The 26,428-nt window shown below is 45.5% G+C and overlaps 1 protein-coding gene across 7 annotated transcripts in view; it reads right to left on the bottom strand.

Annotated features, from left to right (window-relative positions):
* Positions 1-541: 541 nt before the first annotated feature.
* LOC105017143 (AMP deaminase 2) overlaps positions 542-26,428 on the bottom strand; it is a 43,423-nt gene continuing 17,536 nt past the window's right edge. For 4 of the 7 annotated variants that reach the window (XM_029113856.2, XM_029113858.2, XM_029113854.2 and 1 more), the window contains exons 2-18: positions 16,498-16,637; positions 15,994-16,124; positions 14,490-14,558; positions 13,275-13,392; positions 12,885-13,071; positions 12,603-12,744; positions 11,558-11,647; positions 11,120-11,249; positions 8,880-9,074; positions 8,418-8,549; positions 8,101-8,264; positions 7,864-7,990; positions 6,999-7,162; positions 5,740-5,860; positions 5,251-5,424; positions 4,985-5,095; positions 542-4,820 (exon numbers count right to left, since the gene is read on the bottom strand). In XM_029113856.2, coding sequence (XP_028969689.1) covers positions 4,602-4,820; positions 4,985-5,095; positions 5,251-5,424; positions 5,740-5,860; positions 6,999-7,162; positions 7,864-7,990; positions 8,101-8,264; positions 8,418-8,549; positions 8,880-9,074; positions 11,120-11,249; positions 11,558-11,647; positions 12,603-12,744; positions 12,885-13,071; positions 13,275-13,392; positions 14,490-14,558; positions 15,994-16,124; positions 16,498-16,637 — 2,414 coding nt within the window. In that variant the 3' untranslated portion in view covers positions 542-4,601. Of the gene's footprint in view, positions 4,821-4,984; positions 5,096-5,250; positions 5,425-5,739; positions 5,861-6,998; positions 7,163-7,863; positions 7,991-8,100; positions 8,265-8,417; positions 8,550-8,879; positions 9,075-11,119; positions 11,250-11,557; positions 11,648-12,602; positions 12,745-12,884; positions 13,072-13,274; positions 13,393-14,489; positions 14,559-15,993; positions 16,125-16,497; positions 16,638-22,714; positions 22,988-26,428 lie in introns of those variants that run through there. The other 3 variants (XM_029113857.2, XM_029113860.2, XM_029113855.2) reach the window with 3 other exon arrangements.

Genomic DNA, 26,428 nt, shown 5'->3' with positions numbered 1-26,428 from the left:
TCTACCTTTATGTGTGGTCTTTTGATTGGGACAGAAACAAAATTTGACTACTGTAATATAATGTTTTAAGTGGGGTTTTAGGATCCAACAAATGTTTTTTGAAATATGGTATGCTAAACCAACAGGTTCCATAGCGTTTTAGTATATAAAGAGACAAAGTAACTAAGCTTATTATACACATTGGGATCAAAAACGGAAGTTAGTGTCATGTACACTCTAAGATGGATGGATGGAAATTAGCGGTAAGGTCAATGTAACTAGAAACAATCTTTGTGTCCCTTACTGAGCCATACCCGCACCTGAACATGGATGTCTAATTGTTATGAGTGTATACACAGTACGAACTTCCAATTCCTGCAGAAAATGATTTGAAATGGTTCAAACAAATGGTTACAACCACTACTGAAGACAGCTCCAAGTTAACTGCCTGGTTAACTTGGTCGTCTTCACGTAATACTCCTAACAATCAATACAAAAAACCCTACAAGGAAAACAAAATGTAATTGAAAATAACAAACAAATATACATTGGAAGTATTTAACTCAATTGTAAAACTCTGGTGAAGGACAAGGCCAGTAATGCGTAATCATTATAGTAAAATAAATCTTTCTGCTTTAATAACGACAGTTTACAAAGATTTACAGGAACTCAACTGAAGTTTGCGATTTAGATATATTGTTTATACAAACTATTTATCTCTATAGCCTTTAGAAAAATACACTTTATATTAAATCCAACTTACAACTCTGTGTTCAGTACACACCACTCCTTCACAGTGAAAAACCTCACTGCTACAGAGCAATAGAACAACCTCCCAGGAGTGAGAATCAGGCACACAACTTGCCCTAAGGGTTGTTCCATTTGGCTTCAATCATCTTTAACCACAACCCCTTTGAGTTGAAAACCTTCCATACATGTTGGCCAATAGTAGAAATGGTCAGCAGGTAACTTTTAAGAACATTTTAGAATGACAAATATTGTTGGCTCATTTTGCCAAACAGGTATTTGTAGTGGCCTTGGGAGTAGTTTAATCTGACATTTAGGTAAAATGAGAAAAACATAGCAAAATAGTACAGAAATATTGGACAAAAATAACTAAATACATTTTTTGTGAACCATTGCTTAAAAAAAATACTGAACATGAAAATTATATATTAGGTTGTGATAAGAGAGAAAGGTATTATCTTCATTTAATCATGACATTATCAATAAATATTTCTACCCTAATTGTAATATTCTGTCCCAACAGAAATTTGGAACATGCTGATATTTCAGGACCATAAAGATGTCTGTGATTGTATCCCTAAACAAATTGACTGTAAGGTCTGCACTTTAGTTAAGGTCTGCACTTTTGGATTATGAAAGAATTCACTAGAAAACTGTTTTGCTATCTGGTAAATGTTTGTTGTTCAATATCTCATCACTATGCTTTGCGAAGATAGAACCATACAGTTCCAACTGTAAGTCTCAACACCGATACCTGTATTCAAGAGTATAGCTACAGTATATCTCAACCAACTGTTACAACACAAAAACCTCAAGTCAGTGGTTCCCTACCAGTTGTCCAATGCTGTAAAAGGTATTCCCAGTTGGAATTGTTAATGGAATGGTATTATAAGGAATTTACATTACTTTTCACAATGCCAAATGGGAAGCCCTGGTCTAAGCTACAACATGAATAAAGTGTATGCCTTATTTAATCAACGTTAACAAAAATATAGAAAAAGAAATCCTAGAAATCCCTGTTTGTAAGCCTTACAAGCTGTTCATCATGGTTGTGTACGGAATGAAAAGGAGTAAACTTTGAGCTGTTTTAGCATTTAGTTTAATTAAGCTACTTTCTGACCACTCCTACTATGGGTAGAACTTTATATAAAAAATTGTTAAAATCAGAAGGGGTGCAGATCAAAATCAAATGTAATGACCCCTAAATGATCTTGTTTCTCAAACATTTACTGTATATCAGGCTTCTGTCCTGTTGAAGGTTTTGTTTTGAAAATGGTCTGGTTGCAGTGATATGCAACGCATGGAGAACATTGTCGAACATTGTTTTGTCATCGACAGGTCTGTACAATTAGAAGAGTAATATCAAGATCCTCTATGGATTCCAACCATTTGAATGGAAGATGTCCGATGAGGAGAAGGCCCTTTGGAGACAGGACATGGGGATGAGCGTTTACATCACCTCATCTGTTTTGGTGAGCACAGCCATGGTGGGGTGAGCTCACTGACTGTGATGAAGACCATAAAATTGTTTCAACATTGGCTTAGGATTGAGGATTCATTTGAGTTTGTTTTAAAGAACTCAAATTAACAGCAGTTATTGACAGCACACATACTTCATATGATTATACACATTACAGCTTTCTTTTAAGAGCTTCTCAGTGACTCCTGGGACCTCATAGGGCTCCATGCAGGCATGCACAATATAAGATGGTGGTGGAAATGTACTCAAAACAGAGCATTGGTTAATGGCTTTTTCACTTCATTTGAAGGCCTGGCTAAGTAAAGAATAAGGTACTTTATGCATAGCATGCAGCCTAGTTTAATACGATATAGTTTAATATTAGAAGAGCAAAAATGCTGAAGCATGAAGAGAACAGATTTGTTGATTAGGACTGTGGCCTCATAGCTAAGCAACATAATGGACAATGAAAGGCTAGCAGTGCCTAATGGACAAAAGGCACCAGTAAGTAATGGCTCTGTGCAGACAGAGCACTGCATGCAATGAAATAACAACCAACACAGGCTAACCAACACAGGCTAACCAACATAGGCTAACCAACAAATCCTGGCTGTTCCCCCAAGGTCTGTCGGTCTCTATTGAGTGGTGGACGACAGCTACACAAACGGGTCAATTTCCAAGGACATGGTATGCTGTACCTATACTTCTGAACTTGTGCTTACAAGCTGTGGTTGGACAGCTCCATCATAGACACTTCTCAGAATCCAACCTCTATATACTGTGGCTACTGTATATTCAGTATTCACCCCTTTGAAATTAGTTACAAAACGGACAGCTTTGCTGTGACTCATTTACGCAAAATATTTAATAATGCTGAAATGTAATGCAATTGAATAAATCCTGAATAACTATAAAGTAGTTTAAGTAATCCTCTGTCCCGTACCTACACCACCTAAAGTTAACTCCAATTTAACTCCAGACCTAACAACCTGCACTGATTGGTAGATGGATCCCAAAAACAAATCCCACATTGAATATTAAAAGCTAGGTCAAAGCTAGGTCAACGTAATAATAATGCAGCATGAAAACTTTCAGTCTGTACTTCATCAGACACTGGGGGAGCAATTTGCATTTCGGCAGCACAATAGCTAATCACATATGACCAAATATGGATAGCAATGGCTTACCAAGAAGACAGTAAAACCTTCCCCAGTAGTTTTTGCATAAATCTCCTTGAACATCCATGGCAAGTCCTGAAAATGCCTTGATCTCCAAAACCTGAGATATTGCAAAATCTAGGCATGCAAAGCTTGGAGATTTACCTAAGATGATAAACTCACAGATGTAATCGCACCCAAGGGTGTTTCTCACATGTATTGACTCAGGTGAGTGAGTATGTATCTAATCTAGGGATATTAGTGTTTTACTTTCCATTCACACTGATTTGAGTATTATGGGGAGATCAATGACAAAGAAAAATATAAATCAATTTCTATCCAATAAAATAAAAAATAAATCCAATTCGGGTGAATACTTCTAGTTATATCCGATTTACACTGTACATAATGTGTCTATACCGAAATAATAAATCAATTATTTTGCCTGCATATTCTATAAAGAATGTGATTCATTCATGTGATTTTTAAATATAAAAGCTGTGTATCTTTCTACATTGATGTTCATTTATTGGAATGTCTACAGTAGCCGACTGGGATCCATGTCCTGTCCTTGTGTGTCTGCTGGACTATCATCCTGCTGCTGAATTCAGACAGCTCATCAGGGACACCAAACGATGGGACACCTTTAGCTAAACGAGTCACTAGAAACTGCCTGAAACAGAGCCATGACAGCTGCCAGATTCCCCACAGCGTGCAGACTCCCACTCCAAACAACTTTGATTTGGTCCTTTCTCTGCAGTGTGTGCATGTATGTGTGTAAAACAATGATCATGGGCACAAACATGCCATCAAACCACAAGCTGAACTGTGGGACCTTTGTTTCACAACAAAGGGTGTTTGGGTTAAAAGGTATGGAGGGTCAGAAAATTAAAGTATTAAAATATTCCAGGCTACAGTCTCTCTCCTCCCATGGGAGGTTGTCCCTGACACCCCTGGCCAGACTCAATAACATAAGCCCTATCCAAGCAAGCACAAAACAAGAAAGAAAAGAGAGAAAAGAACAGAGTGGAACAAACCCAGGGAGCGCAAACCAGAACCGGAGACCAGGAGTCCATCTCTTTCCCAGGGAGATGGGACCCTCTGGGACCATTGTATCTCTGTCTTTAGGTGTCGTGTAAAGACCAGCTCCCTAGCGGAAGGGCGATGTGAGAGGTAGGAGGTAGGGGGTGAACAACGAGCTGGAGTCCTCTCACCACCCCGAGTGTCCTGCTGGACAGGCCGAGCAGAGGGGGTGTCATTTAGTGTCCTTCAGCCCCGACAGGGGCCATGGAGAGGGAGTCCTCCTCGTCGATGTTGTCCAAGTCCTTGGCGCGGACAGCGTGGGTGATGAGGTGGAGCTCCTCCAGCAGGGTCTCGCTGCGGTACGCCACGCGGATGTCTGGGACATTGGTGCGACGGATGTCGTTGCTTTCAGGGCCCTCTTTGCTGTATTTTGGCCCCAGCCAGTAGCTCTTTGCCTACAGACAAAAGACAATGTGAGGTGAGTCTTTCGCTGGGCCCAAGATGTCTGCCGTGCACTCCGTTCAGATTGATCTATTACTAGTCCATTATTAGGGACACATAAAAAGAGGTTCAGGGAACAGAAAGGCCGCGAAGCGATGAGCAGAGTGGAAGCACAGACCTTGTGGGAGAAGCCGCTCATCAGGACACTGTTCCGGGCCAACTCACACATGTCACAGGAGCTCAGCTTCCACACCTGAGTGGCGATGCTGTACTCTTCCATCAGGGGCTCCTGACAGCAAACACACAATTAACTTTACTGACTGACGGTAACGAAGGTGTGGTTTTATGTCTGGGGTTCTGTGAGGGCGTGGTTTTGTGTCTGTGATTTTGTGTGTGTGTGTGTTTCATATCTTGGTTTTATTTCTGTGTCCGCTGTGCAAAGACCTTGGTGAAGTGGAACTGCAGGGGGTCGTCAGTGGACAAGGAGATCATGAGGCCTCTGGACAGGTACTCCGGCAGGGGGTTGCGGTGGTAGCTGAGGAACAGGCTGTTGTTGCTCAGCGGGGACATGGCTATTCCAATCTGCGCCAGGTAGTACAGGTACTGCAGAACTGGGGCCTGGGGAAAGACAGACACCATATAACAATATTGAAGTGTATCTCATTGGATGAACACCACGGCAATTCCTGGGTTGTTTTCTTCAATTAGAAGTTTCCGTTTTAAAAGCCATCTTGTAATGACAATAGATTATCCACTTCTTCGACAGTTAAATGATGGCATTGCGAATGTAAGGTGATTAGGTGGGCATTGCTGCACTGTTCAATAAATCAATGAAATGCCTTTGAATCCTTCAGAGGTCACCTCTGAACTCAACCCGTCTGTTGTGTTGTTGCCGTGGTTGTGTGATTTTACTCTGGGAGTGTGCTGACTGACCTTTCTGAGGAGCAGCCCGTGGGAGATGTTCTCTGACAGCATATACCCCGAAACCAGGTGATGGACAGGCCCCGCCTCCCCGCAGTGAGGACGCAGCACAAACGTGTGAAAACCACACCTCCTGCATAGCACACACAAACACATTCAGCTTAAAAAAACATTTTCATGTGATACATAACTTTGTTGTTTGTAAAGTGTATGGAGATGGGGAGGTGTGTGAGTGGTGGAGGTGGAGGTGTCTGCATGGTGGAGGTAGAGGTGTCTAAATGGTGGAGGTAGAGGTGTCTAAATGGTGGAGGTGTGTGAGTGGTGGTGGAGGTGTGTGAGTGGTGGTGGAGGTGTGTGAGTGGTGGTGGAGGTGTGTGAGTGGTGGAGGTATGTGAGTGGTGGAGGTGGAGATGTCTAAATGGTGGAGGTGGAGATGTCTAAATGGTGGAGGTAGAGGTGTCTAAATGGTGGAGGTGGAGATGTCTAAATGGTGGAGGTGGAGATGTCTAAATGGTGGAGGTAGAGGTGTCTAAATGGTGGAGGCAGAGGTGTCTAAATGGTGGAGGTAGAGGTGTCTAAATGGTGGAGGTAGAGGTGTCTAAATGGTGGAGGTGTGTGAGTGGTGGTGGAGGTGTGTGAGTGGTGGTGGAGGTGTGTGAGTGGTGGAGGTATGTGAGTGGTGGAGGTGGAGATGTCTAAATGGTGGAGGTGGAGATGTCTAAATGGTGGAGGTAGAGGTGTCTAAATGGTGGAGGCAGAGGTGTCTAAATGGTGGAGGTAGAGGTGTCTAAATGGTGGAGGTAGAGGTGTCTAAATGGTGGAGGTGGAGGTGTGTGAGTGGTGGTGGAGGTGTGTGAGTGGTGGTGGAGGTGTGTGAGTGGTGGAGGTAGAGATGTCTGGGTGGTGGTGGTGGTGTCTGGGTGGTGGTGGAGGTAGAGGTGTCTGAGTGGTGGTGGAGGTAGAGATGTCTGGGTGGTGGTGGAGGTAGAGATGTCTGGGTGGTGGTGGAGGTAGAGATGTCTGGGTGGTGGTGGAGGTAGAGGTGTCTGAGTGGTGGTGGAGGTAGAGGTGTCTGAGTGGTGGTGGAGGTAGAGATGTCTGGGTGGTGGTGGAGGTAGAGGTGTCTGAGTGGTGGTGGAGGTAGAGGTGTCTGAGTGGTGGTGGAGGTAGAGGTGTCTGAGTGGTGGTGGAGGTAGAGATGACTGGGTGGTGGAGGTGGTGTCTGGGTGGTGGAGGTGTCTGCGTGCTGAGGACTGTTAAACCGCCTGGACCTGCGCAGATGGTTGAGTACGGTCATGTTGGCATAGGTGTAGTAGAGGTAGTAAGAGTAGGGAGGGTTGTCCTCCTCCGTCCAGCAATCTGGCAGGGGACTGTCCATGTTGAAGATGTGGTGCTCTGGCTTGGACTCGTCATCCACACTGTCAAAGCCCACCACCTGACAACACACACAAAGCCACAGCTAGACTGTTGGGCTAGTTCCTAGTGCTGAGTGACTGCTGGGCTAGTTCCTAGTGCTGAGTGACTGCTGGGCTAGTTCCTAGTGCTGAGTGACTGCTGGGCTAGTTCCTAGTGCTGAGTGACTGCTGGGCTAGTTCCTAGTGCTGAGTGACTGTTGGGCTAGTTCCTAGTGCTGAGTGACTGTTGGGCTAGTTCCTAGTGCTGAGTGACTGTTGGGGTAGTTCCTAGTGCTGAGTGACTGCTGGGCTAGTTCCTAGTGCTGAGTGACTGCTGGGCTAGTTCCTAGTGCTGAGTGACTGCTGGGCTAGTTCCTAGTGCTGAGTGACTGCTGGGCTAGTTCCTAGTGCTGAGTGACTGTTGGGCTAGTTCCTAGTGCTGAGTGACTGTTGGGCTAGTTCCTAGTGCTGAGTGACTGTTGGGCTAGTTCCTAGTGCTGAGTGACTGCTGGGCTAGTTCCTAGTGCTGAGTGACTGCTGGGCTAGTTCCTAGTGCTGAGTGACTGCTGGGCTAGTTCCTAGTGCTGAGTGACTGCTGGGCTAGTTCCTAGTGCTGAGTGACTGCTGGACTAGTTCCTAGTGCTGAGTGACTGCTGGGCTAGTTCCTAGTGCTGAGTGACTGCTGGGCTAGTTCCTAGTGCTGAGTGACTGCTGGGCTAGTTCCTAGTGCTGAGAGACTCACATGCTGCAGGAAGAGGTGCAGCTCAGGGTGGCTGCGGGGGTTGATGGTGGCTTCAAACAGGGGCATGAAGATGTTCTCCAGCATCTCCTGGAAGTTAGCCAACTGCTTCTTGGTTCGGTACACATCACTGCAGACATCATACACAATGTAAAATACATTCATCCATAACCTTCACTCAGCGCGATGGGTTGCTGTGTGAGTAACTGCTGTGTGATTCTGTAGTAGGTAGATACTCACAAGAGACGAGGCACTTGGATGAGCCAGCGAACGTTGTCCGAGTAGACCTGGTGTTTGACGGCCCAGTGGGCCAGCTTGTCCCACTCATCCCGGGAGCGGCCATAGATGGACAGACGCAGCTCCACGTTCTGGTACTTACTCTCCTCCAGGTCAAACATCACCTCCTGACGCAACAAGAAAAACAACAGACATCTGTATCGATGTGTGGAGATGCGTGTTTAAAATCATAAAACAAAGTGGCCCTTTCCCTGAACAGTACTATGCGGTACGACCCAACACCCAAACACTGTCTATAGTTTCATGAGATCATTACACACCTTGATAATGTGGCCAAAGTATTTGCCCTCAATATGGTTGTCTGTCTTGATGAAGATCTCTCTCAAGATGGACTCTCCGATGGGGTTATATTTTGCGTTGAACTTGTCAAAGCGATGGAAGGTGTTGCGGTCCTGAGGACAGACAGGAGAAAGTTTCCAATTATCTGTCTCCTTTTCCACCAAATCTTTCCGGCAAAGCAGACTTTGCTGTGGAGGACAGGCTCAGTTGGAGGACAGGCTCAGTTGGGGGGGCGGGCTCAGTTGGGGGGGCGGGCTCAGTTGGGGTGGCGGGCTCAGTTGGGGGGGCGGGCTCAGTTGGGGGGGCGGGCTCAGTTGGGGGGGCGGGCTCAGTTGGGGGGGCGGGCACAGTTGGGGAGGGGGCTCAGTTGGGGGGGCGGGCTCAATTTAAAGTCTTCTCCAACAACTTGTCCTTCCCTGATCTCCCTTCCCGTTATTACTCACCGCATGCATGTCCAGTGTGTCCACGCTCAGGTCAAAAGCGGTCAGGTTCATGCTCTCAAACACCTCCATTAGTGTCTGTCCCTGGCCTCGCTCCATGTGGACAATCTCCCCAGGGTACTTCTTCATGGCCCGCTTGATGAAGCGCAGCAGGTGCTTCTGGTTCATACAAGACGATGCATGGATGTGAGTATCCACCTGGGGAAGGAAGATGGGCCAAGGGTCAACAACAGAGAGATATTGAGGATGGGGGGCCTGGGATGGCCTGGGATACTGTAGGTTGGCCTGGGACCAGCTGGGATGGCCTGGGATAAGTCAGCAGTTGCATATTCTTATTGGGAACTCAGACACTCTCGGAAAGGGAGGTCACAGCCATTACTGATGGCAACCCATGAAGCAACTAGGATTAACTTCATTGCTCAAGGGCAGAATGACAGACCTTTCAATTTGTTTCCTTTGATCCAGTGACCAATGCAAAGCCTAGTGTCTGGTTTAGTACCTGATGGTTCCTGTTCAACTTTTACATATTAAATGATTCTTCAGAATTTAGTATAGCCATTTGTAATTCTGCCTTCAATTGTCCTTTCCTTGCGTATACTCTGTGTGTCTGGTCTGGTTCTTTTATCAGAATGTTTATGTTACAAATGTTTTTCTCTGGTCTGACTACAGAACCTAAGGTCAGGCCTTAATCACCATAATGCTTAACCCATGAGTAGATCGCTCTGTTTTACAATATGGTATCAGGAGGCATAGATTGGAATGTGTCCCTAGATGACAAGGGGGTCTATTCTTCAGGACTCATTCCTATGATAGCCAAACTACCCCCACTCTTAAGTTCAGGGATCTAAACCAGACCTGGGTTTGGAGAAGCTCTCTTGCATTTACATTCCTTCTGCCTGTATCTTTGCTCTTGCAAACATCTTCAATCTCCGGAGAACTTTTATCTTTGAGACTTGTACTGTAATTTTAATACTCTAAATATATTAAATTATTTGTTACATTAATTCATTGACTATTTGGAATTAATCTAAAACGGGTCAAAATAATGCTCCTTCAACCACACCATGAAAAATATATTAAGTGAACTATACAACAACAGTACCAATGATATGATGACAATAGCATCAAGACTGTGAGTATGGATGTCTGTTTCTTTAGCTGAGTGAGTGCTTGTGCTCATGTGTTGGGCATATTTGGCACAGAAACTGTCTCTAAGCCCTGGTAGACTCCCGTATGTTTAACAGAATACCAGGGCTGAACTACGTTTGATATCAATGAGGACACCTTGCCTGCATCTGTCAGTGAAGTTGACAATTGCTGCTATCTGAAATACCTGTCCGAACCTTCATACACAGGAACGCATTATTAATCAAAAAAACCTATCAATATCAAGCTAATAAACCAAGGGGATGAGCAGGACAGCTTTCCAACAAGTCTGTTTAACAGCTACTTCCATAGGGACATCGCCGACATCACACTAATCAACCTGCTACAGACAGGACAACAAACGACTAGTCTATATTGCACATGAGTTCCCAAACCTCTCCTGGGGCCCCCCCCAGCCATCCCATCCACCAGAGCTAGCGCACCTGATTCAACAGGTAAGGGTTTGTTAATTAGTTAATAAGTTGATTCAGGTGTGCTAGCTCTGGGATACATCTAATAGATGGAATGGCTGGGGGGCCCCAGGAGAGGTTTGGGAACCACTGCACAAGAGGCTTGAAAATATGATGACATTGCTGAAGCAGACTGATACAACTTTTCCGTTATCATCATGTTGACATATTTTCTTTACATGGCAGAAACTGAATTGGCTTGGTAGGGCCTCGATGGGGGGCAGATGGCAGAAACTGAATTGGCTTGGTAGGGCCTCGATGGGGGGCAGATGGCAGAAACTGAATTGGCTTGGTAGGGCCTCAGTGGAGGGGAGATGGCAGAAACTGAATTGGCTTGGTAGGGCCTCGATGGGGGGCAGAAGGCGGTCGATGACCCTTTTCTAAGGACCGTCTAATGCGTTCTAGTTTACCTCAATGGGTTGTCGGAAAACTAAACCGGAAGGTAATGGAAGAGGTGAGTATGGATGTAACGAGTGGGCATGCCTCCCCCAAGGGTCTTCACTTTGGTGGAGGGGCCTGCAACACAACCCCCTCCTAGGGCCATGAAGACACTACAGCTGGCCCTGTTAGCAGGCCTTATGGAGACGCTTTAGAGTGAGACGTCCTGGTGAACAGTGGTCGGGTCACCTTGCGGATGTTGTAGAAGTCCCGGTGAGGAACCTTCTTCTGGGCTGCCAGCTCCTTCATCTCATTTAGCAGAATGTGCATCTGGAACTTGGAGCTCAGGTACTGAAGCCGGCGGTAGCAGAATGACTTCCTGTAGACACACACACACACTTAAATATTTATGTGCGAACCGCCGAAGAAAATATGACTGCTGTACGATCACAGCACCTGCAACTGTCTGTTTATTTGCATCAGCTCATACATTAAGCACCCATGTACCCTTTCAATGGAGGGTTTGACAAAGGAAAGGAACATGAGGGAACTGCACGACACAATTACGCAATTAACATCCCATCATGCTCTGTGGCGCGTAAAATAAACGCTGGGCCTTAGTAACACCTAACAAAGACACTTCATGTTGCACACACTGTAAGGCACACACACCCTTCAGACACTCACACTGGTCCGTTGATGATGAGGGCCATCATGACGTTCATGTCTGCTATATACTCCTTCAGGTCTGGGTATGGGAGGTCCAACTCTGTACTCCTGGAGATAAGATGCAGCCCCCAGTTACAAACTCTGTCTTACACAAAGAAGCAGACTAACCTTTCACAAAAATGACTCATTTGGCAGATGACATTTAGTGCATTCATGCACTGAGTGAGCTCCGAAATGGCAAGGCAAACAAAGGAAGATCACTTTAGTAGATAACTAAATAATACTTTCAATGGTGAAGAAAGTGAAGGATATGCAACCAAGTACTAAACATCAATAATGTATTATATATAATGTTAACATGTCCAAATACTTTTGACTTTTGATGTTAACATGTCCAAATACCCCTAAAATGGGGGACTATGACTACATGTTTCACCCACTATGAAGGAAAACACCCTCATATTATATACAGACAGTTTTCAAATCCAAAGTGTTTTTTTCAAATAATCCAATCACGGTGGGTGGGTAAGACAACCACACATCACAGCGGCAGAACAGACTGGGTAAGACAACCACATATCACAACGGCAGAACAGACTGGGTAAGACAATCACATATCACAGCGGCAGAACATACTGGGTAAGACAACCACATATCACAGCAGTAGAACAGACTGGGTAAGACAACCACATATTGCAGCGGCAGAACAGACTGGGTAAGACAACCACATATCGCAGCGGCAGAACAGACTGGGTAAGACAACCACATATCGCAGCGGCAGAACAGACTGGGTAAGACAACCACATATCGCAGCGGCAGAACAGACTGGGTAAGACAACCACATATCGCAGCGGCAGAACAGACTGGGTAAGATAACCACATATCGCAGCGGCAGAACAGACTGGGTATGACAACCACATATCGCAGCGGCAGAACAGACTGGGTAAGACAACCACATATCGCAGCGGCAGAACAGACTGGGTAAGACAACCACATATCGCAGCGGCAGAACAGACTGCTCCCAAGTACAAAACCTACAACTACAAAAAAACAAGCAACTCACTTGTCCATTGGGCTCTTCTTTGTGTAAACATGCATGACCCCGCCCACCATCTTACAGGTGTATCCTATATCCGCAGGCATTTTCTTGGGGTCCTGGTTTTCATAGGGGTGAGTCTCCGACACGGGAGGGTGCACTGGAGCGTCTGTGGAAGACCGTGACGAAGGGGGAACAGTTTACCGTATCTTAACCATACCTTCGTATTTGCAACGCTTCCCTTCACAGTTTCGACAGCAGCTGAATGGCGTAGCGTAGGCGGAACCGCCACAGATTAGCCCCTCCTACCTGCGTCGACGGGCGTCTCGGGGATGTCCTCATACACGCGCAGGTCCAGAGGTTTCTCCCCCAGCTCACTGAGCTCACGCGCCGTGGTCTTACAGAAGTTCTGCATTGACAGGGCGATGTACTTCTCCCTGATGAACAGGGCCTTCACCACACACTTAGCAGCATCCACCAGGTCAGTGAAGGGCACCTGGGCAGGGCGGAACCGGTCAGACAAAGGAAATCAACGCCCACCACTAAGACCGCTCCTCTGTTATTTCAGCGGGTTGACTGAATTGGTTTATGCCCTACAGGCACGGCGAAAGAGCCGCCAGTTAGTTGTCAGATGGAAACCCGGTGAATGCAAAACACAGGGCAGGATAGACAGTGAGTGGATTGGTCAGCGGCTCTCACCCCGCACTTCTCCTCCCCTGATATTGAAACACGCTGGTACTCTTTCTCCATTGGTACTACTCTCTTCTTCATCCAGCCATCGTCTGTCCTGTCCACACCACCCTGCTCATGCATAAACCTACAGAAAGAGAATGAGCAAGAGAGAGGGAAGGACAAAACACAGTGGAGGGCAGGAGAGTTCATGGGGTTAAGGGAGGATTTGGTCGTGGGGTTAAAGTAGAAAGCTAAGAGGAGGTCGAGAAAAACCTCATAGAAATACTTCCTAAAAGCAGTTATGCAAATGTATGAGTCAGTCATGTAAGAGCACCAATGAAGAGCATGTTGAAAAACAGTCTGTGTCTGTCTTTTTGTGAACTGCACCTCACCTGAAGAATCTGTATTAAAATGGAAACTTCAGGTCATGAACACCAAGGCATGCCTGCTCAGTTCAGTTTTAACAGATTTAAGATCAAAGCATTTTGCTGATGCTGTGGAAACCTTGCTGACTAGAGCTGTGGAGATAGGACCCAATTAGACCAGTGAAAGGCTGCAGCTGTGCCTGACTCTGGTGGATTTATTAACAGCATGGCACCTCAGAGGCATGTAAGTCTACAGATCAACAACACGTCACCTCTGGTGGTTATACTTCAATTCAACAACACATTCCCCCTGGTGGCTATACTGTACCTCACATCAACAAAACAGTACCTCTGGAGGGTTTACCTAAAATCAACACATTCCCCCTGGTGGCTATACAGTACCTCACATCAACAAAACAGTACCTCTGGAGGCTTTACCTAAAATCAACACATGACCTCTGGTGGCTTTACCTCACAAGAAAACATTACTCCTGGTGGCTATACCTCACTTAAAACACATGACCTCTGTTGGCTATACCTCACTTAAAACACATTACCTCTGTTGGCTATACTTCACTTAAAAATACATTACCTCTGTTGGCTATACTTCAACTCAACAACACACTACCTCTGATGGCTATATATCACAACTACAACCCATTACATCTTGTAGCTATACCTCACATCACCAGCAGGGGGTAACACAGGGAACTCAGCTAAGAGCTGGACTGGAACGACATCAAAACTGACAAGATTACACATTTAAAAGTAAACTCGTCACCAAGTGAGAACATTCTGTGAAGATGATGTTCACACAGTTCAGTAGCAATATTATTGGAAAAGGCAAAGATAGAGACCGAAAGGACAGCTCACTCACTCCAGGTCGCCAGCGCTGTCGATTTTCATAAACTCTTGCTTGGCACGGAGCAGGATCTCTGGCTCAAGCCTGGCGTGGCGTGGCGTTGTGCGGAGCGCAGGGCGGCGAGGTCAGGGGGGCACCATGGGTGAGGGCAAGGCAAAGCAAAATGAAATGAAGGGGCCACGAACACAGGATAGAAAGACAGACAGAAACCCGTATGACACACACAAAGGACCAGGGCGTGAAGAGTGACGCAGTGGGATGAAGAGAGGATTAATCAGTTAACAGAGTTAAAGACAGTAGAGCTGGAACCATGCCATCCACTTATCACAGGGCCTTTGCTGATGTTGTTCAGCACCAAAAGTAGCATATGTAAGTGGAATGTGCGTTTGAAGTAAAACACATTGGGTAAATGCAGATGACTGTTACTAAAAGAATTGATGGCTACAACAACCCTTACTAGTAGTGGTAGCTTAAAGGGTTATTTTGGAGAAAGGAAATGGTGCATGTAAGTGTATTGTTTTTTGAATCAAGTAACCCAGTATGTCAGGCAATTAAACCTGCAATTAATAAAGTACTGTATTATTGTCCAGACCGCCCAACTCTACCGCCCAACTCTACAACAGACATTGCGCTTTGATTGGTCACACGACTCTGTGAGCAGAGCAGGGACTGAGTGACAGACCCCGCTAAGATGGCGGAACAGGCCATCACCCCAGCAACCCAGAAAGAAGCCCCACCCACTCCTTTCCTTCTAGGTGGAACGTCTGGAACACCAGAATGTCCAGTGACCGACTGGACTAATTAGTAGTTTGCTGATATTAGTTAGCTAGCCTGCTTGCAACCGACTCTCCAGAAGCTGCTGAGCAAGCCTGTGTGTTGCTGGGCACAGTACCAGTCAAAGGTTTGGACACCTACTCATTCAAGGGTGTTTCTTAGGTTTCACTTTTTCCCACGTTTAGCGAAGACATCAGAACTATGAAATAACAGATATGAAATCATGCAGTAACCAAAGTGTTAAACGGATCGAAACACATTTCATATTGCAATTTATTTTCCATAGTTTCCATATTAGGGCAAGAACAGCTCAAATAAGCAAAGCCAAACAATCGTCCATCATTACTTCAGATGGCGGTCAGTGAATCCGGAACATTCCCAGAACATTCATGTAACAAACTCAACACCAACTTTTCACAGGACTCAGTGTGAATCCTACCTACATGGACGAAACGCTGTAGGAAAGAACACCACTAAAGGACAACAATAATAAGAAGTGACTTGCTTGGGCCAAGATGCACAAGACATGGACATTACACCAGTGGAAATACGTTTTTGGGCCGATGAGATTTTTGGTCCCAGCCGCGTGTCTTTTGCGAGACGCAGAGTGGTGATCAGTTGATGATTATTCCAATGCGTCATTTCATAGTTCTGATGTCTTCATTATTATTCTACAACGCGGAAGGTGCAGGTGGGTGTGACTTATGACTGGTAATGATGTCAGCGACCACTGCACGTTGCTTACTTGATGTCCTGGCTGATCTGCCTTTCCAGACGGTGGCGTCTTTCCTCCAGCTGCTCTATCGGGCTGTCCTCAGGGAACTCATAAGGAGCTGTGCGCATCTCACTCTCAGTCAGGCTGCGAGTGAACAGCTCCTGAGAAACGCGCGCACACACGCACGCGCACACACACACACACACACACACACACACACAAACATTGAAACACCCGCAATTCGTAAAAAGCCTAGGACAAACAATATGCAATACACAAATAAATTCAAACAATGTATGCATTCAGCACGCGAAACAGAAAGGACGTGTGCAGCACACACGTTAGGTATCTCTATCCTAACGTGGACTCAAAAAGGGTATGACAATTCTCCTAAACTGAACCAACCCTAACTCCAACACAAACCCCAACCGTGACGTTTAACCCAAACCTAACACCGGAATAGCGCTTTTCAATCACGGGGACTGGAAAAGGATCTTGGCCCGAGGGCACGCCATCACACCCACGCCATCTTACCTCAGCGATCTCCTTGTACTTCCCGTCCATTGAGGTTCGCAGGTCGATGGGGAAGGTTTTAAGAGCTTGAGTGACGGGGGTCCCAGGGAGGGAGCGCTGAGGCTTCAGAGGCGTGGCATGCCCAGCCACACCCCGCAGGTCTGGGGAGACCAGGGGACAGACAGAGAGGGGTGTTACTGGAGGGGCCTGCAACATTCAGAGCAAAACACTCAAACGCCGTTTGACCTTTCCACAACCAGAGCTCTCGCATCATCACCTCAGAAATAGGCCTTGTCCGGCACAGGCCACACTGACCTGTCCTCTTGTGTTGTGACTCTACACTAGATTTCCTACTGGGCCACAGCTTCAGGGATGTGTTGTTGGACATTCGTAGCACTGTTGACTTTGTACTGTGTCTTTGCTTGCTTCCCACTGCAGTGTGTCAGGCTACAGCAGGAGTGGTGGTGTGTGTGTGTGTGTGTGTGGCAGTTTGTGGTATATAGTCCACACTAAGGGCCATTTAGGCAGAGTGCTCATTAACAGAGATAAATGTAGTCTGACGCCAATCACCCGTTGCCATGGACACCTGCTGGTTAAAGAATGAAATGGGGAGGAGGGAGCACCTTCCCCTGAGACAGACCCAGCAGGGTGACAGCATACACATTACAAAGACAGGGATGGAGGGAGGAAGACAGACAGACAGACTGGGAGGGAGAAAGACAAACAGACAGACTGGGAGGGAGACAGACAGACTGGGAGACAGACAGACAGACAGACTGGGAGGGAGGGAGACAGACAGACAGACTGGGAGGGAGGGAGGGCTGTCCCATAGAAAACACCCACACAGACAGAGGAGCTCATTAACCAAAGGATAAGATATGAGCTCAAGAGCTACGTGTCAAAACTATGTGGTGGGTTGCTAAACCGTGTGTGTTTCATGTAGCTGTGGCAGACCATTTTGTGTTTACACTGGAGGATATGAAGACGGTTCTATTTTAAGACAGATTAGCCCTGTATAGTAGTATGTTCGTGTGTGTGCATGCGTGCATATGTGTGTGTGAGTGTGTGCACGTGTGTGCGCACTAATGTGACCACAAACACAGACAGACAGACTCGGGGCTCCATTAAAATTACTGTCCATTCACGTCAGAATTCCCTCCAGCCAAGTCCTATGAGATCTGGAACACACATCATTGAATAAAAGGCAGTTCCAATGGTCATCCTGTACCCATGGAACTGTCCCAGAGCTAAACACAACAGCCCTTCACTGTATGTAGCATGAACTGTGGTCCACTGGCTTCAGTCTCCAGTGCCAAGCAGTGTGACACACCCTCTCTGCACAACATTTATTCAGTGATAATAACTGATAACATGAGGATGACACTAGTGCTGTAATAGGTTATCTCCAGGGAATTCCCAGAGTGACAAAACAGTCCAAGTAGCAGGTCTACATGGGCTACAAGAGGGTCACAAAGACTACATCATGAGTACAGTTAATTTAAGGAGCCTTTGGGTTGACATGCAGTCTTCTAACCACCTCAGGATGGTAAATACTACAAGACGCTGGCACAGACTTCTGACTTCACATCACACATTACAAGCTGAAAGTCACCGCCCCTGTATCAATAGAAACCCCCCAGAGAGCGTTCGATGAGAGGTCGCTCAGTAATGAAAACGCGATCCATCAATGTCCTTTTATTATGGATTGATCTCTTATCTGCATCATCAGCTAGAAATAGGTCTACCTCTTTTCCTCTTATTCATAATGGATGTGGCTGCCTTCTGCTTTGTGCCTGCAGTCTGATCTACTTGCAAAGTCCCATTTTGAGTCTAGAAATACTCTGAAAATAAATATTAATGTTTACATAATACAAAGATCAAGCCTCAGCCTGCAGTAACTTGCCTGTATGGTCTGTGTCAATTTGTATGGAGATTTGGTAGATCTGACCTTGAAAAACCATGTTACCTTAAAAGCACAAAACATCAACACAATTCTCTGTTGAGAACAGTCCATAGCTGATAATATCATAATTCAGCTGTGTTATAGATGTGAACACTGCAAAATAGCTGGTCTAAGAAATGTATTTCTGGTCTCTAACAAGCTAATGAAGAAACCAGTTATGTTAAAAATCCCACCTAATTCTCATTTAAATCATCTGACAATTAGGCTAGTCTTTGTAATCTGCTGCACACACACACCCACTTCATCTTGAACACTTTTCTCAGATGAGAAGTGACACTACGCTTCACAGATTCCAGCATATGCCAAGACAGGCAAGCTGTCAGAGCTGGGCCTCCTGAAGGTGAGAGCAAAGCAAACTGAAAGCCTCTAACTGTACTGTCACAATTCAGTGGTATGCAACATGTCCATAAATCAACCAAAGTACTTGCCATGGAAAATTACCAGAAAGGCCTAGTTCAAATAGAAGTCGGAGCACTCGACGAAACAGGCAGGAATCAATCTCTTTGACGATCTTTTAATCCATGATAGTATATATATCTGTGCAAACCTGGTGGCCAACTACAAGAAACATCTGACCTCTGTGATTGCCAACAAGGGTTTTGCCACCAAGTACTAAGTCATGTTTTGCAGAGGGGTTGAATACATATTTCACTCATTAAAATGCGAATCAATTTATAACATTTTGAACATGCGTTTCTCACGATTCTTTTGTTGTTATTCTCTCTCACTAACCATGTCATCTGACTACCCTTAACCCCATATAGCAACATTCTACAACGGAGCAGAATTCTCTCATCTAAAAGGGTACAGCACCATCAGATGCCCCACTTTTTAACATTTATTTCTGAAACGTTCTCAGTTGCCGCAAACGATACATTACTGCAGCGATACGATATGTTTGAAAAATGTATATTTTGGCAGGATTTTAATGGTTGGTGGTTGATAATACTAGAATATTTTTTTGGCACTTTATTTGGTATTTCTTTAGTCCTACCAGCATAGGCCTACCTTAACTGATGTTGCATTGAGCATCAGAGTTGAAAAGGACACAGAACTTGATACACACAGTCCAATATCCCCTGCTTAGTCTCACTTTCATCCCCCACAACCTCCACCCCAGACACTTCATAAACCAGGAACCCCAAAACCCATTCAGCTAAGTGAAATCAGATCACAACACCTCACAATAACACAGACAGGTCCTCAGCAAACCCTGACAGGGGTCCTCCTCGTATGATACCAGAGCAGATACGTGTATGGGTTTTGGCGTTCCTGGATTACAAAGCATCTATGTTGGAGGTTGTGAGGGATGAAAGCGAGACTAAGCAGGGGATATTGGACTGTGTATCAAGTTCTGTGAGACAGGAATGATGACAGAAGTGGATGAAACCAGAAGGTTATCAACCCATGAGAGGGGAAAAAAACAGGAAAAATAGACTCATGTGTTTCGTTAATATTATAGTCGAGAGAACAATGACATAAGCCCTGAAAACAACGACATATGGTGTTGGTTTTGCAGACAGATTGTGCATAGTCCCGGATCAAACTCAGTGGAGACTGGGTGGGGTTCTTACTACTGTGACTTCATGTTTTGTTGGTGAACCTGGCTCAATGGAAACCTGTCTAGTGACACGCAGGCCTGAGATCATGTGCAGAAAAAGAACACTGAGCTAAATGCCTACATGCCACTGCTTCTCGCAAATTAGACAATTCCTTCACAACACAAGATTATACAGTAGCTTTTGTTGAAACCACACTCATGGTGACTAGCGCCATGACAACTAATTGATATCTGATAGTAACCGTTAGTAACAGTCGGGAAAAAGCAGGAGAAAATCAAACCATTTACAACCATTTGTAACCATTTCCTGTGAGCAGGAAACTGAGCCAGTATGCTGCCATAGGTCCTAACCACTAATCTTTATTGTGATGAAAGCCCAGCATCGCAGCAAGACAGTGCAGTCAGTGCCTCACCAGTTCCCTATCATCATCATCACCACCACCACCACCTTGGCCATGAGACCTGAGCACCTCTGTCCACTCTATAGCACTACACTGGACCTTGTCCCCTTGTGTTCCATGCTGCTGTCTTGCATGATGCATTTATGTCCATGGGGGACAAGTTAGAAACAGATGATCTCCTGGTAGTGAGTGAAAGACAAAGATGACCTACAGAGATGACCTACATACAACAAAAGCATCACTGGACACAATGATATGTTTGCAAGGGAGAATTGTGTTTGGTGTGTGTGTGTTTAAGGGAAATACAGTCAACTTAAAAAAAATCTCCACGGACAGAGACAACTATTTTTTCTGACTTTACAATGCAGACTGTCCGCTGTAAAATGAGGATATTTCCATCAGTATCAGATGTAACATTTACAAATCACAGGTTGAGTTGTACTTAGAGATCCCATTTTAGTGTGCCAAAAGTATTTGTCTTTTTCATATTACACAGGTGTCTTTGTGCACCATTAGTAAGACATTTCTAGTCTCGATTCTAGTCTTTTCGTTTTCTGTTACTGCTGTGGGACAGCATAAGGGACAAAGGGACCCATCCGTGATGAGGCAGAAATAAACATTTCTGTTTACTGTTCATTGGTCATCCACTGTAGAGGCAATCCTGGGTCTACCAGGTTGAGTCCAGGAGTAAGATTTGGCTTAAAAACATCAAGCAATGACGACCCCTTAGTACAGATTCAAATGTAAAGACCAGGGGAAGTCTCTTTGACCACTCTAAGACCCCAGTGAGATTTTCTCTGGACAGTTAGTAAATGAGTGCCTTAGAATGGTATACGGGTATGGATGTGTGTACAAGGGTGGCATTCTGGTATAAATGATTGTTCTAGCGTGGTATAATATCAATATATATCATATACTGTCTATATATATATATATATATATATATAATTTTTTTAATCAATTGTTTTGTTTTCACCCACTCAAAACATGTTGGGGAATTACTCGAAACACACCTCTGAGTCACGAAGCAAAAGACACCTCAATGTTGGCTGACAATGCAAAAAAAGTTTGGAAACGTCAGTTTTAGAGCATCCGTGTGGAAGAGGCAGTTGTTGCTTCAAAGCTCATTAAGCTGTCCTTGCTCGACTCTCTGAGAGACGAGGACGACACACTCAAAGATGCCTTGGCAACCACGGATTAGAATAAACCTGTACTTCAAAACCTCTTTTGGCCTGGAAAACAAAATGTCTGGTTACATGTGCTGCAGTCTGAACTAGCCCCTCAAGACTGTTCAGGTGAATAAGAACAAAGAGTGACAGTGAATGGCCGAGTGAGAGCCATTACGGTTCCCCTCACGTCTCTGTAAAGCCACCAACACATTGTCATGACACACAAATGACAAACAAAACTGACAGAAGCACACAAACACAAGGAGGAATGGGCTGGGTTCAGGTCAGTCCTATGGGTTCAGTCCTATGGGTTCAGTCCTATGGGTTCAGTCCTATGGGTTCAGTCCTATGGGTTCAGTCCTATGGGTTCAGACATATGCTAGCAGTTGTAGACTACATATTGAGGCAGCAGCAGATGCCCTGATGAATGACCACCACACCAAAACAGGGTGACAATAGTTTATATATATAACTAACAAGACTGTGGTAAACAAATTAAAAATGCTCTATAATAAAAATGTTGTGTCGTTCAAGTTTTACAATCGCAAGCAATAGGCTTTGACATCAAGCATAGTGACATTTTAATTGAAGTTTTAAACCGTGCTGAATGGAGGATTTTAAACAAGGTCCCTTCAAGGGTGGGGACAGAAGAAATTGCCGTAAATGTCAGTACTCCATTATATATTAGAAAAATAAACCAATGAAGAGACAAACGGACTAGTAATAATCTAGTTAAAAGAAACCACTAAAACAAGCACGGGACTCTTTAACTCAACATGGATATCGGATGTCATCACACACAGGCACCGGCGCCCTCTTACATCTGCAGTGAGCCCAGCCAAGTGCAGGGAGGGAGGCACACCGAGGTAGACTACAGACCGGCCAGGCGACAGATCCCTGTTTCACTGCCTTTAACCGACGGCGTCTCTATGTAGGTCAGAGTGTGCAACGACTGTGTGTGTGTGTGTGTGTGTGTGTGTGTGTACGTTCTCCTCCGGTCACCAATACGAACACAGACCAGAACAATGCTGGTGCCCAAACCACACGGTCCGTTTAATTACGGAAGATAAGACAGCCGGCTACATCATCCCTCCTACGGGTGACGGAGGTCCCTCTCTAGGTGTGGCTGCGGTTGGAACAGTACCTCACCGTGGCAGAGGGTTTGCCTGGGCTCCAGCCACCAGGCCCGGGACAGCTGCTGCTCCTTCCCCCCCGCCCACACAGCGGTGGAGAGGAGGAGGCCGAGGGCACGGTCACCCGCGCGCACACACAGCAGCACCAGTCTTCTCTCCTCCTAATCCCATGGTATCAGCGTTTCCCCCCCGCTCGGTCCGGTTTTGAGCCGGCTGTTTTTCCTCGGCTGGGTCCCTCCTCTTTGCTTCTGTGCCGGTGCGGCTTCCCGGATCAGGCTGGTTCTCTGTACACAAACAGAGCAAGCTGCTGGCTCCCGGATTTAAATACCCCTGACACTGGTCTGGAGCGAACCACGTGGTGGTACGGGGGGTGGGGGGAGGCTGCACCACTTCATGCTCTATTGTGCTGTAGAATGAAGAAGGCTGGCTTTCATCAACCCCCCACACCCCCACTGCTCCTTAATTCTGTGCGTTTTATTTGAATATGTTAACAGTTTGTGTCGGTGCTACTTACAATATATATTCATGATGAAGCATGCAGGTTTTTGTGCATTTGTTTCTGTGAATGCTGAACACCGAGCATGTTTGCCAGTACTGTATTTAAAGACTACCGTGTTCATTCAGTCTGTGAGAAGCAACACTACATGAGCATGTGTGTTCTCCCCGACTCAACAAACAGCCCTCAGGCAGGAGGCAGAAGGTGGTATTTCCTGCTTTATTTATCACATGACTAGTGTCAAAGGGAAGCCTGTTTCTTCTAGAGAAATGCTGGGTCATCACTCCCTGAGACTGATGGTATTTTCTGCCTCCTCAGTGGTGCAGTACCAAGTAGAGATGGCCCACAGTACCAAGAGTATGTTCCATGTAGGTATGGCCCACAGTACCAAGAGTATGTTCCATGTAGGTATGGCCCACAGTACCAAGAGTATGTTCCATGTAGGTATGGCCCACAGTACCAAGAGTATGTTCCATGTAGGTATCGCCCACAGTACCAAGAGTATGTGTGCTTAGCAGGTACGGTACACATTGGCCCAGCACTGCTTGAGACGTGGTTTAGTTGTCTCATGGGGAAGTAGCAAGTCCTGTGGCAGGCTAAGGTTTGCCGGAGAGTGGGGGCTTCCTGTGGGGCGTTAGCTTACCTGGTTGAGCGAGCAGAGTGGTAAGAAGCAGCACGGATTGGCAATTTTCAGAGGATAAAAGTCATAATCTTTGACTCTGCTGAGTCCATCTGAGTAAATATGGATTGGACATAACAGAATTGGGGGGGAAAAGACATGACCCAGGTCTTCCTTAGCAGGTATTGATTGCTGTCACCCGAAAGAAATTCCCGTTTACAGAGCAGACACAGGAACAAACGACACACACCTCCGCTAGACTGGGGACTAGGATTCCGGATGGTTTCTGGGTTTTCTAATTGCAAAACAAGCACATGAAAATAGAAATAATTACAGTCAAGCAAACCTACAATGACGGGCTTGTTCGTCTAGTCTGAAAGTTTACAGTCATGTTCCTGCCAGATACCAAACATTTATTGTATCTTCCAACTCAACTTCATGTAGACGCCTACTTCCTCTTGAAACCTAAATAATAAAAATCTGAATTAGATAAAAAGGGAACATAAAAAGACCATAATGTTCTGGATTGTCTCAAAACGTAATCCATAGAATGATCCGAACAACTAGGTACAGTCAAGAACTGGCAGTCATGACAAAGATGTGCAAAAAAGGCAGTACAAAATAAGCAACACGTATAAAATATGGGAAACTATATTATTGTTTATTCATACAATTACACCAAAACTGCAGTCCATAAGCGCAGACCGAAGGATCTTAAGGATGTGGAAAGGTTCTGTAAGGAGGAAGGTCGAAGATCTCTTTCAATGTATTCTCCAACAACATAAAACTACAGGAAAAGGCTAAGTGCTGTTATCCCTGCAACTGAACGGTGCAAAAAACACTTAAAAAGAGGGACAATGTATGTCCCCAGAAATATATTTTTGGGAAATACATTTATCATCTGGGCCCGTAGAGACACTGACATTAGGGCCCGCAGTGACACTGACATTAAGGCCCGTAGTGACACTGACATTAGGGCCCGTAGAGACACTGACATTAGGGCCCGTAGAGACACTGACATTAGGGCCCGTAGAGACACTGACATTAGGGCCCGTAGTGACACTGACATTAGGGCCCGTAGTGACACTGACATTAGGGCCCGTAGTGACACTGACATTAGGGCCCGTAGAGACACTGACATTAGGGCCCGTAGAGACACTGACATTAGGGCCCGTAGAGACACTGACATTAGGGCCCGCAGTGACACTGACATTAGGGCCCGTAGAGACACTGACATTAGGGCCCGCAGTGACACTGACATTAGGGCCCGTAGAGACACTGACATTAGGGCCCGTAGAGACACTGACATTAGGGCCCGTAGAGACACTGACATTAGGGCCCGTAGAGACACTGACATTAGGGCCCGTAGAGACACTGACATTAGGGCCCGCAGTGACACTGACATTAGGGCCCGTAGAGACACTGACATTAGGGCCCGCAGTGACACTGACATTAGGGCCCGTAGAGACACTGACATTAGGGCCCGTAGAGACACTGACATTAGGGCCCGTAGAGACACTGACATTAGGGCCCGTAGTGACACTGACATTAGGGCCCGTAGAGACACTGACATTAGGGCCCCCATAGAGACACTGACATTAGGGCCCGTAGTGACACTGACATTAGGGCCCGTAGTGACACTGACATTAGGGCCCGTAGAGACACTGACATTAGGGCCCGAAGTGACACTGACATTAGGGCCCGTAGTGACACTGATATGGGATTCTAATTGTTAAACATTCCTTGAAGTTAAACGCATGTCTCTCACATTGGGCTAAGTCTCATCTGTCATAATACCATTCCTTCATCCAGTGTTTCCTGAACCGCTTAGCTGCAGCAGGGGCACGCAGAACCCAATCACATGACTGTAGCCAGCGCCAGCTAACAGCAGCGGACGTTTTCCGATATTACAGAGAAGTTTGCGGCTATATTCATCCTAGCTGAATGTTTGACAATTCTGAGTAAATGTAGGCTACACTAGCACTAGCTCGAGACAACTGCAATCGTTAAACATCTGATTTGAAAGAATATAGCAGAAAACTCAGCTGTATGTCAGGTAACATCAGTTCATGAAAACATGTACCTGGCCTGTCAAGCTATTAGTCAATAAATCAAAAGTATTTAGAAAGCAGATTTCAATTCAAGCCGGTGTCCTACAGTAGTCTAGGCTGATTGAATAAGATGAACTTTGGGTAGTAGAGGGTGGGTATGTAGGGATTAAAAACCTTCTTACTTGAAGTTCTCATGAGAAACAAATGGTTTGGTGAAAACAAAAACAGCAAAATAGGATTATTCATATTGATTCAGATATCTCTACATTCCGCACACTATGATGGTCCATATCTCCCTGAGAACCCATCCCGGAGAAGGTTCTCAAAACACCCTGTAACCCATCCTGGAGAAGATTCCCAAAATACCCAGTAACCCATCCAGTAAAACCCAACTCTGAGTCCCTGGCTACCAAGGTCAGTCAGAAAATATCTTCGTTATCTTGGATTGTTCTTGCAATTCTCACATGTGCGTGTTTGTGTGAGAAAGGGAGTAGGTTGGAGTTATATGAAAACTAACAGATGTTTTTTGTTTTCCATTTACTGTCACCATTACATGCAG

This window comes from Esox lucius, chromosome 17 (assembly GCF_011004845.1).
Source record: "Esox lucius isolate fEsoLuc1 chromosome 17, fEsoLuc1.pri, whole genome shotgun sequence".
Taxonomy (NCBI): domain Eukaryota; kingdom Metazoa; phylum Chordata; class Actinopteri; order Esociformes; family Esocidae; genus Esox; species Esox lucius.
The sequence above is the reverse complement of the archived record's forward strand: the minus strand, read 5'-3'. Positions and strand labels throughout refer to the sequence as shown.